At 43.8% G+C, this 12,716-nt stretch overlaps 1 protein-coding gene across 1 annotated transcript in view; it reads left to right on the top strand.

Annotated features, from left to right (window-relative positions):
- Positions 1-402: 402 nt before the first annotated feature.
- Positions 403-12,716, top strand: part of LOC146811602 (extracellular calcium-sensing receptor-like) — a 724,241-nt gene continuing 711,927 nt past the window's right edge. The window contains exon 1 of the mRNA XM_085615081.1: positions 403-605. Within this exon, the coding sequence (XP_085471207.1) occupies positions 412-605 (194 nt within the window). The 5' untranslated portion in view covers positions 403-411. The remainder of the gene's footprint in view (positions 606-12,716) is intronic.

The following is a 12,716-nucleotide window of genomic DNA, read 5'->3' as shown; positions in this document are numbered from 1 at the left end:
TGGCGTTTTGGGATCCACCTCTTTTCTTGACCTCGCTTGATGGCTCACCCTGAAAGTTTTCAGGAAAGAGTGGAGATGGATAGACATTTTGGGGGAAAGTTTTGTGAAGATTCGTCAAAAGGTGCCAAAGTTATTAGCAAACCAAGAAAAGTTATTTGAATGGTAAATAGGGTCTAACTATAACTACAAAGTGGATCAGATAAATAGCAATATCAATGATTATCTTATATTCATCTGTTCATACATCCACCCGATGTCTAATTCACTCATAATCCATCTATCCATCTATTGATTCGATCATTAATCCATCATTGTGCCCATCTATTCATTCATTGTGTTCTTTTAGCAGATAATTTTCTGACTTACCTCAAGTTTGAGAAGATGACTATTCACAAAGCGATATGGTTTCACATGTGGATCATCTTGTCTGCTGTTGCTGACATAACTCTGTCGCCAAGTTGCCAGCTGCAGCTGCCCACCAATCAGGCTTACTTCCAGGATGGAGATATTGTTTTTGGTGGTCTTGCTTCTATTCATCTAAACATGGTTCCTTCAACAACGTCCACCCTCTTCACTGAACCCCCAGAAGCCAGGAGCTGCAGAAAGTAAATACCACTAATTTCCTTATTTTAATTTACAGCACGACTTTTCCTTACAAATAGTATGATTTGCAAGCGCATTTCTGGCATAAGATTAGCACTTAGATCGCCAAAAATAATTATTAAAAATAGTTCAACAGCTGATTTAAATGTAATGATTAATGTACAAATATGCTGAAGCCTACAGATTCATTTTGCATATGCTTTGGCCCAGATGTATAAGGGCTTAACTTTGATTTACAAAGTAGCACAAGGGGCTATTTTTGCCACTTTGTGCGCCTTTGTAAAGAACTTTTAAGTAACACAGGAGCTTTAACTGCTTTATGTTACATTTCGAGCAGTTAGACTTTCCTTGCGTGGATCATGGGTGTTGCTGTGCAAGTGCATTCTCCAATAGATATGATGCAATTCTAGACTTACAAAGACTTAGAAACCTGGTTGTGGCAAGTCAGTACATCTTCCATAGAATGACATAACAAGGAGAAAAACCTTTTTTTTCCTATCCTTCTCCTCTTCTCCTATTAGAAAGAGGAATATGCCTCTTTCATTTTTTTTTTCCAGGACGGTATCACGTCCTACACAATAAAAATCCTGCCATTAACACAGGCACTCTTGCACTATGGTCAAAAGGTGCCTTCATGAGAACTAGGCAATCACATTTGCTTTTTCCTCCTTCTATGTGCAATGCAATATTGATGGTGGAATTACAATGGATCCATTGGTGCATGCATGGGAAGGCCAATGCCCACCCATAGAATACCTCCCAGCTCATAATGTCACATAGCGCATTGCTAGCAACTGTGTTATGTTACATTTCTTTACAAAGCCATGCAAGATAGTACAAATCTGTCCCTATAAGTTGGTGATGTGGTCCATAGGATGTTCTTTTCTGGAAGAGATGCACCAATAAAGAAACCCATCCATTACCCCAGATGAGCCTTAGTCAGGGGTTGCATTTCCTTACCTCAACTTAGGTGACAGCACCACCTTGTCACTTGGTGGCACCAATGTGTTTCTCTCTTAAGGATATCCCCATCCACTACAGGGGAGTAGAGGTGGCTTGCATATTATATATGGAACACTGATGTAGCATTTGTGGTATTGGATTAAAAAAAATAATAATAATCACCATTAACCTAAAGACTTGTTCTTTCATCTATGGAGGACCTAGGATTATGGTTAACCTCACCACCCTTTTTAATTAAAATGTCACGGACTTAGATGGATCTGGCACTGTCCTCCTGATATTGTCTTTATAAGATCAATCATTAATTTATTCCTCCACATTCAATTACTATTTCATGTGATAATATTAAACAATTGAGGTCTTCAAGGCCTCAAGTAAGGGTTGTGTGTTGCGCATGATTATGAGTGACCAGCAGTAGTATTCAACATCTCAGAAGAGGCTAGGCTAAAGTGTGGGGGGGTTCAGTCTCACACCTGTGCACCCCTTCTTATCATACCTTAACAGAACTCAGGTATGGCACTAGCCCCACCCTCACTAACGTTCATCAACACTGTCCCAAAAGCACAACAGGCGAAACTCGAGATTTTAATTCATTTTGGGTGTGTTTTGTGAATGTAAGATTAGCTTGTACTAAATCCATTGGGAAGTTATGGAATGAGATCCCTTGGAAGAGCGGTGAAAAGAATTCAAAGTAAGCGCGATGGGAGCAGGGGGTCAGTCAACAATCCTATTAAATTGGGAATCACCTATCAAACCAAGCTATTTTGGGAATCTTTAAAGAAGGGAAAAAGCTAAGACCATTTAAACCCTAGGGGTCTCTCTACAAAATTACACTCTGAAGCCTCAAATCTATATGACAATTTATGCTGTGGTCAGATGGTAATGTGAGAGTGACAGAGCCCTGTCTACGCTGTGGGTGTTTCAGAATTCATATTTTCATGCTGTCATTCCTGACCAGCATTGCAGGAATGCCAGAATCATGAGAATTACCATCTGATACTTCTGCATTCTAGTTATACCACCTGTTTTACACACCTCCACACTGCACATCTAGGAGAGATAGGATTAAGGCATGGCCCGCTTCAGTTTAGTTCCCTTTAAATTGAAGCTGCCTTTTAGGTCGCGCCTAGAGTCAGCACATGCACTGCTTTGCGAGGCTTGGTGTAATCCCTCTTAGTGTTGGAACACACCCAGCACTTTTCATTTGTTGCTTGGCCTTCACACATTTCATTGCTTTCTTTGGTTAATCATGTACATTCGTCCCGCCTCCTGACAGTCTTGTTAACGCCCCGGCGACTAGCCCTGCTACTTGAATCCTTTCATTAGTGGCCATATCTTTGGTTTCTGTGCACTACCTTTTCTTTTCACCATCTCCTCGCAGCTCGCTACTTTTGTTTTTCAGGCACTGGGTGGCTCAAACCCTGATTCCCAATACCAAAGTCGGTCACTCTACATCTTATGCACATCCTGTTGGAATAAAGATCAGCATTTTTTTGCCCTATTATCTACGTTTCCCAAATCACCTTAACCCTTTCCTGCCTGCTTTGCGCCCCTGGTCACAAGTTCTAAACATAAAGGGGCAGATTTACAAGAAAGTCACGCATCTGTAGAGATGCGTCACTTTCCCTGCGCCAACATTCCTAATCCTTGCGTCACCATGGATGCGCCGTATTTACAATACGGCGCACCATGGCGCAAGGATTGACAGATGCGTCAGAAATTCTGACGCATCTGTTGACGGAAAAGTCACGCATTGCTGGAGTCGTGTCGCAAGCACGACGCAACTCCAGCAATGCTCAGGGCCGCCCTATGCCTAACATGCTGCGTCACTCCTTACGCCTGCTTCAAGCAGGCGCAGGGTTTTGACGCAGCATGAATGTAAAAGTGACTCAGTGAAATCTTGTAGATTTCACTGAGTCACTTTTATGGGGCTTCCTGCGACGGAACGCCCACCCTGCATATATTAAACCTGACGCAGGTTTAATGTGGCGCAGGTCTTCACAACGTGACGCATCTCTCTAGATGCGTCATGTTGTAAATGGGCCGCAACTTTTACGCTGCCGCTGCGTCACAAAAGTGACGCAACGACGGAGCAAAAGTGACGCAAGGGGCTTGTAAATCTGCCCCAAAGTGCCCTGAGAGGCTCTCCACATCCAGGGGAGTGGTAAAGATAGAAGAGTTAGATTAGGTCCCCCCTCCCAAAGGAAAAAGGGGTGGGGCAGGTTATTTGTCCCTCCCCAACACAAACCACACAAATGGAGAAATTACAGGGATTCTGATCAAACTGCCCCATCACGTTCGATTATCCCCCCCTTTTCTCCCCTCCCCCAACATAACATTTACAGCAGTTACTGCAGGTTTTTCAGGTGACAGACTCTGTATCACATAAGCCATCCCCTTGAGGGCGGCAGAGTTCTGAGGCGTTTTAAGGCATGGGTAAAGTGGACTCTGGCCCAGGGCCCCAGCCTTTCAGGGGGCACCCTGACAGAGTCAGCTCTGTTCTGCAGAGCCTCGCCCTGAAGACCTTGAATAATACTTAAACTGATTGTTTTAAATACTGTTTTCATTAAATGTATTTTTAATGTGGGTATGAGTGAGAGTCTATTATGGGGAATCTGTAGAGAAATGCTGTGTTCATGTTTCATGCAACATCCATAAAAAAAGTTATTTTAAATCAAAACAGGACCTCACATAAGAGAAATGGGAGGGGGTCAAAGAGATTATTTGCAGAATTATTAGTGAGCTGCTGCTGTGTTACAATATTGAAAACACACATCACTATCCCTAAATATAAGATGTAAACACATTTTGAATTTGGACAGGCGTGCTGGTGCACTGTCAGGGACCTAGCCAAAGAGAGCGTGGAAGGCCTGGAACTGGATAATAAAATAGAATCTGTTCAGAACAGGCGCCCCCTAAATAGGTTTGGGCCAGGGTCCGTAAAATACTTACGATGCCCCTGGTAGGGGTTGCTGGGCTGGTGTAAAATGGACAATAGGAACTTTCTGCCCCAGATACCTTAACCATTTTATCAAAGAAGCATGTCCATAGAAATATAAACCACCGTAAGGGTAGCTTGGAATTAATGTTAAGCGCTCAGTGCGCACATTTTACCTAATTTATTATAGAGGCCTTCTGGTAGCAGAATATGTGCTCTACAGATGCAAATAATATTGCAGTATGTTTAGCAGAGATTTGGTAACGTGGGTTGCTTTTTATTGTGGTAATACAGAAAACTTTGATATGGTCTGTGCTTACATTGGAATAACTGTGAGTCCTTACTGTTAAAGGGACCTGAGTGTGTACCGCCATCTTCGTGTTATCTTGACTACCCGTAAAATATACTTTGCAGCAAATAACCCTTACAGGGGCGAGTATGTTATGTTATGTTATTTAATACTTGTAGAGCGTGCAGCTACTCAACAGAGTGTCCCGGCGCTAAGGCAGTACGTGCGAGAAAACGGCTTCCAGGGCAGACTCGACTGATAGAGCGAATTTGGGCACAGTGATCAGATGTTGATGTGACGATCTTAAGTTTCTGACGCGAGTGTAAAAAGTCACCTGTTTCCTGATGTAATGTGCACCTGTGCCATGTAGTGCTTTAAAGGCCAACACCAGAGCCTTGAAATGGATTCTGCTGCGAATGGGTAGCCAATGTAAGTTCTTCAGATGGGGGAAAATCTGAACTCAAAGACCCAACATAAGAATGGCCCTAGCTGCAACATTTTGGATAACCTGGAGTTTATTTAATAAACATTACGGGAGGCCCATATATGGACATTTACATAATCCAGTCTCGAGGTGATGAGAGCTTGGACCACTGTCTTTCTGTGGGGGAGCGTCAGGAGGGGAAGACATTTTCGAAGCATTTTCAGGGTGCCATAGCAGGTACCTGCTACTGACTGGACTTGGGATTTCATGGCAAGGGAGTCGTCCATCTTTACTCCCAGATTTTTCACTACTCCTGCTGATGCCTGTGGGGGTGACATATTGGACGGCCACCATTGTTTCCATGTATCTTGGATGAAAGAGCCAAAAAGAATAACTTCAGATTTCTCCAGATTGCATTGTAGCTGGTTAAGTCTGAACCACGCAAAAACTTCCCTTAGGCACTTATTGATCTTCTCTCCGTCAAGATCCTCGCCCTTTTTACAGGTGAACAACAGCTGAGTGTCGTCAGCATAAGATATAATTGTTGCACCACAGTCTTCCGCCAGAAGGGCGAGAGAGGCCAAATGCAAATTGAACAACAAGGGGCTCAAGGATAGAGCCCTGAGGTACTCCCAACTTTCAAGGGGGGAATGTGGGCCGCAAAAACGGGGGAGCAGACCTCTTGGCTTCTTTCCTCCAAAAAGGAGGACAACCGCTTCAACATCGTGCCACCGAGGCCACACTCCTCCAATCTATGTAGGAGTCGGCCGTGGGGCTTGGTGTCAAAGGCTGCTGATAAATCCAACAAGATCAGAGCCGCTCTTCCACCTGTGTCAAGGGTTTCTTTGATGGATTCTGAGATCTTGAGTAAGGCCGTTTCGGTGCTAAAATTTGCACGGAAGTCAGATTGACTCGTGTGGAGGAGGTTATTGGTTTCTACGAACTCGGTGGTCACCGAGTTCACGTATTTTTCTAACGTTTTAGCAAGAAAGGGCAGGAGAGAAATGGGTCTGTAGTTGGATGTTATTGTGGGATCCGCAGATGGCTTTTTTAAAACTGGAAGGATTTTGGCCCTCTTCCAAATGGAGGGGACCTGGCCACTGCTCAATGAAAGGTTCAAAACCGCATTGTCCTCCGGGTTAATAGTCACAGCTGTGGCAGCTAGTGTTTTTGCAGGACATGGGTCAGAGAGGGAACTAGATTTGAAATTTTTCATTATCTTCAAGGATTGCTCTAAAGTCATGGAAGGGAACTGGAAGAAGGAGGCATTTTTTGCCGGAGTGAGGGTAGGGGGTGCAAAGGAAGGATCCGCCTGCGTCACATGAGGAGCTGAAAGTTCTGTTTGAATACCAGAGCTTTTCTCATGGAAGAAAGATGATAACTGGTTAATCTAGTTATCTGACAGGATGCATTTCATGACAGTTGCTTTGGGAGAGGAGAAGTGTTTCACAATCTTAAGAATTTCCTTGCTCTTGTTTCCGGAGGCCTCAATTTTAGCTGAAAAGAAAATGTTCTTTTCCTCCAGGATACTATTGTAATACGTTTTTAGCGCCTTTTTTTATGTTTCTTTACTGGCTGTGCTAAATGTTTCCTCCACGCTCTTTCCAAGCATTTTCAGGAGCTCTTGCATTTCCTCAGGGCCTCATTGAACCAAGGCGAGGATTGTCTTGTTGGTTTACAAGGTCGTGAGATCTGAAGGGCAAGTGTCCAGATACCTTGCTTTATTCAGTTCTCAAGGTTGGCGGCATCATCCTCTATATTACCACTAATAGATAGGGGGTGTGAGGCGATCTCTATGCTCAGGGCATCAGGGGTGATTTTATGGAAGGGTCTAGATGTAAAAGGTGAATGCTTTTCCAAATAACATAACATAACAGGGGCGAGTAGTATTGCTAGATTCGCATTTATTTTATTCAAACTCATAATTCCCATGTAATCGCGCACAACCCTGTCACTGTCTTTTTTATGTGCACAAGAAGCTTTCAGTGAGAAAGAAAATATTGCAATCGATTATAAGCAAGTCTTAATTATTTTTTTATCATACTTATTAGTTAACCCATGCATGCCGATGAATTCATTAGTCACGTTTCATGTATGCTGATAATGCATTGTATAGTACGCAATACTACATTTATTTACTTCACAGAGTCTCTTGCACACATTGTGAACTGATTGGATGACTGTTTTGTTTTTGCTACGTGATAACCTTCTTACATTGCGTTTGGTATTGACTCGAGCACATTCAGGAATAAACTATTTCTGAGATCTCTTTATTGCTATACAATCATACCTACTAATAAAAATATTGAAAAAGAGGAACAGCACAGCTTTTAACTGCAGTCTCAGCCCTGCCTTCTTCTCTGTTTTTCTCCAGACCAGATGTCTGAGCCACCCAGGGCTTTATGTGGGAGAAAACTGGGGGTGGAGGGTCTCTCAAAGGGGCGGGCCTGTGTAATTTACTCCAGGGTGCAGCAGCTCTGCCTCCTGCATACTACTGGTAAGGCACCCCCGGTGAACACATCACCTTCCAAGAACATTGGGGCGTAGGGGGCATGGATACAGCAGCTGTTACAGGCAAACCTGATTCACAGGATTTTGCAATCGCCAACTGGAGAACCTGACCGTTTCGTGTTTTGTTTGTTGTGCACATTGGGCTCTGTCAATTCCTCCATGTGTGAATTTCTGCAATTCAATGCCAGGACACTTTTCTCTTTTTGCATCTCAGTTTCTCAGCTTGTCTATCTCTAATTCCTCTGCATTTCCATTTTTGCCTCTGCCTGGATTTGTTTCCCTTTTATCTACATACCATTTTCTCTCTTTTCTCTGTTGTTCACTTGCCTGTCAGTTTTGCGCTGGTTGCTTGTGTCTTTTCACTCTGCATCTCATCTCTTTATTTAAAACAGTTATTTGGGACCACAAGTCACCTTTTGGTCACTGTTTGTCTACATAACATATTCTCTGTAAGCAAAAACATGGGCGAAGCCAATGGCTCTGGCTAAACACTTATAAGGTCACAAAGGCAAGATCTATTGGCTATGCCAATGCTTGTTTCATTTGCAGACACATTGGCATTAGCTACTGTATGCTCATAAGTCAAAAACGTATTTTGAAAACAGGAGCAGGAGTGCATTACAACAGCTGTTGCTGCTTCATTTTAAGGTGCATGGCCCATTAAGGTCCCGTGCGTATAGCCACATCGCTTTGTGGTGCACTCAGGTACCTAAGTAATATGCAGTCAGTATGGATTTGCCAAACACTGAAAAAAGGAATGTGTTTCTATGTAGTGAACAGGGCATCACTGTATCTGAAAACTGAGCACAGTCTCTTCTCAGCATTCTCTTTGATCTTTCCCATCTTTCTTACCATGAATACCAAAAGTAATCCAGTAGTAGTTCAAGAATATTATAGCTACCCAGAGCTAAGTGTTTGTGAATATGGGTATGTTGTCAAATGATTTGGTTCTTTTCACATGCAGCGAAACACTTTAACTTCTTCAGTGCCCCGCCCTTTCCCCGCCCTGTGCCGGGCGTTGAATTAGCGGGCGGGGTTCATGACGAGATAGTCTCGTCATGGGCACAGCGCAACCGCGCTCCATGACGAGACTATCTCGTCATGGGCACTGAAGGGGTTAAATCAGCACCTGAATGCTCAGTGCCGCAGCACACATTGCAGTCAGACATGCTGGTAGATCAACAATTCGGTGGCTCTTTAGACTATAATGAGAGTGATTCTCTTGGTTTAATTTATCCACTTCTGAATGTAAGGCTAGGTATCCTAGTAAGCAGATTGATGTGAACTAAAACTTCCAAATATGACTTTCATCTCAAAGCTTACCTAAAGAGCACCCCGGTATCCCAAGGAGATTCAAGACATTTAGGGTCATATGCATCAAACTTTTCATTTGTGACTCGCATTTTGGGATTTTTATCGAATCGCAATTTGAGTCTCGCAAAATGTGATGCATGAAAAAAATGGCAACATTTTAGCCATTCAGTAAAAGTCAAAATCGCAAATTGCGATTTCGAAATACTGACTCGCAAAAAATAGCGATTTTGTAAATTGCGAGTTGCAAATAGTGATCCTAGAATACTATTCACCATGATGATGTCAGACTCAGGAAGTGGCCACACACATGCAGTCACCTGTGTGCTGAGAGTAAGGAGGAGGCAGCAGACTTCTGGAGAACTGCAATTAAGGAACGTTTGTTCCTTTTTAACTGGTGCAGATGGCAGAACGGCTAAGGAAACTCCCCTGAAGGAGAGAAAAAGGCAGAAGAAGTTCAGTGAAAAGAAATTGGAGTTACTAATCGAAGAGGTGGTGAGGAGCTATGACAAATTGTTTGGGAAACTGTCACTGCAAGTCCCCGAATCTGAAAAAAGGAAATTGTGGCTGGCAATGCAAAGGAAAATTAAAGCAGTGGGAGTTGCTCATCGCAGCATTGAAGACTTGCACAAAAGGTGGTCCTACCTGTGTAGTCGTGCCAAAGAAAGGGTTGCGGATAGGCATGCCGTAGCAATAAAAACTGGAGGTGGCCCATCGACCAAGCCAGCCCCACAGCCATGGAGGACCTAATGGAGTCTACCCTGCAGCCAGAGGCAGTAGTTGGAGTTACAACAATAGATTCCTCTGCACCACCCAGTACCTCCCAAGTTAAGATGCATGCTACTTCATATCAATATTTCGGTGTTAGCTAACAAACAGTGTAAGTCAGATCTGGCTTGTGCAGGAAATAGTATTCCAGTCCATTTTTTTACTTATGACACACTAACGCATTATGGGAATTGTAGTCAGCAATACCGCAGGGGAAGTCTGGTGTCTAAAAAACAAGATAAGTGCAAATCCATTGTGCCAGGGAAGTCAGTCTACACACACACTGTAATTCAAAATAACTTTATTGAACAAAACATTGTAACAAAATATACACATGTCCAAAATGCCAACTAGTCATGCACTGTTCCACATCACAGATGCATGTGGCCAAGAGTCTGAGGACAGTGATGGACATGCACCACCAGAGAGTGAGTCTCAGTCAGAAGAGGACATAGCAGTCTCACCAGCACCCACAACACCAGCTCCCACAAATATCGCAGGACCACTGAGGCCCAATTGCCAGCATTGGAAACAGAGGACGAGGGACAACCTGAGCCCACATTAGCACAACCAGTGGAAACACCAAAATCCAGACCATGCGGACAGCTGCAACGTGGGAACATGCGATTTTGGAGAAGCAGGGCAGCTGCACTGGTAAGATCTGACGAAGGCGAGAGTTCATCATCGCATGATGGTCTAGAGAGGGCCATGTTAAGGGTACAGCGCCTGCAGGTGAAACACATGCGGTTAATGCAGGGAAACATTTCGACTCTTGCATGCAAAATGGGGGGCATGAGCGACAGCATCAAGCATCTGATGACAGCTGTGCAGGAAGGTCACAGGGAAAGCAGAGAACAATTTGGAGAGATGACTGTGAAACTCAGGGACCTATGCAAGGTTCTAAAGGAGGATAAGGTGTTCCAGCACAAAAAACACACCCAATTACTTGGACTCTTGGAGGGGTACACTAGGGCCATCAACCATCGTAGTACTGCTACAGCACTACTATCCTGACGTGCAATAGCCATGCAGTTGGAAATGAGCCATTGCTGCAGAGATGTTGCCAGGGGACTGGTCCAAGTCACAAATGCTGTGGAGTAGATGCTGACCAATGCTGTTGCTGGCAGTAGTGAAATGGGGGGGGGAGTGAGGATGCTTCCAGCTACAGTAGCAGCTTGACACCAGTTCCGGACTCCTGGAGGCGCAGCACATGGAATACAGCAGGATCAGAGAGCTCACAAAGGGATGTGTCTGACCCCAGAACGGGCAATGGGGGTGAGAGGACACAGGAAATAGTGTGGCCCTGTCCACAGCGATTGTTACTGGTGAAGCAACCAGTAACTACATTTGTCTAGACTGAAGTGAAGTGCCATGACATACCATTATGTGTAGACATCATTATTTTCAGGCTATGAAAGTGTGCATTAACACAACAGTTTACGTTGTTTTGAAAGAATCGAGTTGGCAAAGTAACAGTATTGTGTTGGGTTGGATTATTACTCACATCAAAAATAATTCTCTGTGATTTCTGCACATCGCGTTCTCCCTTCAGCTGTACTCGCTGTACTTCCTGCATGTTGTGGGTGTGTGTTATCCTCATCCTCATCGGGGTCACTATCCGATGTTTCAAGTGGTACGCCTCCGGCTATGTTATGCAACATGGCACATGTGGCAATAATGTTGCAACAGATGACTGGCCTGTATTGCAAGGCGCAGCCAGTTTAATGGATGCAGCAAAAGCAACTTTTCTGCAGCCCAAAGGTCCTCTCAACCACATTTCCTGTTGTCCTGTGTGCTGCATTGAACCGGTGTTCACTAGGTGTGCTTGGATGCAGGTATAGTGTCAAGATGAAAGGACGCACAGCATATGCGCTGTCAGCTGTGGAGAAACAGCATATATATTGGTCACTGTAATGTTTCAGATTAAAATGTAGATATGCATGAGACAGCGTAATGCATTTACCTAGCAGGAATCCTTCTCTAAATTCACCCCCAAGTAGACGTGTATGTATGCTGCTGTGCCTATAGAAATAGGGATTATGAGTACTACCTGGTTATCCACTATGTCCATGATAATGTACTTCACATTGCACATCACTTGTATGTTCAGTGACTGATATGACTTTCTATTCCTGAAGATATACTCATTCACTGAGGGTGGACATATGGCTACATGTGTCCCATCTATGCAACCTATTACATGGGGTGTGTAGGCTATCTGATAATAGCCCATTTTAGTTTCAAACAATTTCTGTGGGGTAGTTGGGAATCTGATGTGTTGGCGCATCCGCAGCAAGATAGCATCCAAGAACACGTTAAAGAAACACAAAAGTGAACTTTGTGACACTCTGCCAGCTGTAGCTATTACCCCCTGGAAGCTACCGGACGCTAGGAGGTGTAGGGAACACAAGACCTTCACATGGGTGAGGATGGCATGTGTCCTGCGAGATTGACGCTGCAGTAGTGGGTCCAAATCTTTAATTAGATCACATATCATTGCTGCATTCAATCTATACTTCTTATAGATTTCCTCCTCTGTCTGCCCCAACAGAGTAATGTGCACTCTGAAAATGTGCTCCTGTCTCCTCCTTCTCCTTTATGCTGCTGCTCTTAGCCTCATCCTACTCACCATGATGTAAAGAGCTGCCATTGTGAAACATTCTGAGGCCTTCTGGGCCTGTTTGAATACTTTCCTGATATTTCCCACCTGTTTTGAGTGTGTTCACCTGGTTATCACCTAGTTTTATTTGATGGTATTTCGGGAAAGCAAAATTGCGAATCCTTATTTTTTCGCAATTTGCAAATTTTCATGCATTGCTTTGCGACTTCGCTATTGTTATCGCAAATAGCGATTCGCAATATTTGGTACTCGCAAATTTGGTAATCGCTAATATTAGCGAATACTTGGG

Source organism: Triturus cristatus, chromosome 7, assembly GCF_964204655.1.
Source record: "Triturus cristatus chromosome 7, aTriCri1.1, whole genome shotgun sequence".
NCBI lineage: Eukaryota > Metazoa > Chordata > Amphibia > Caudata > Salamandridae > Triturus > Triturus cristatus.
Note: the sequence above shows the minus strand (reverse complement) of the source record. Positions and strands in the feature narration are given on the sequence as shown.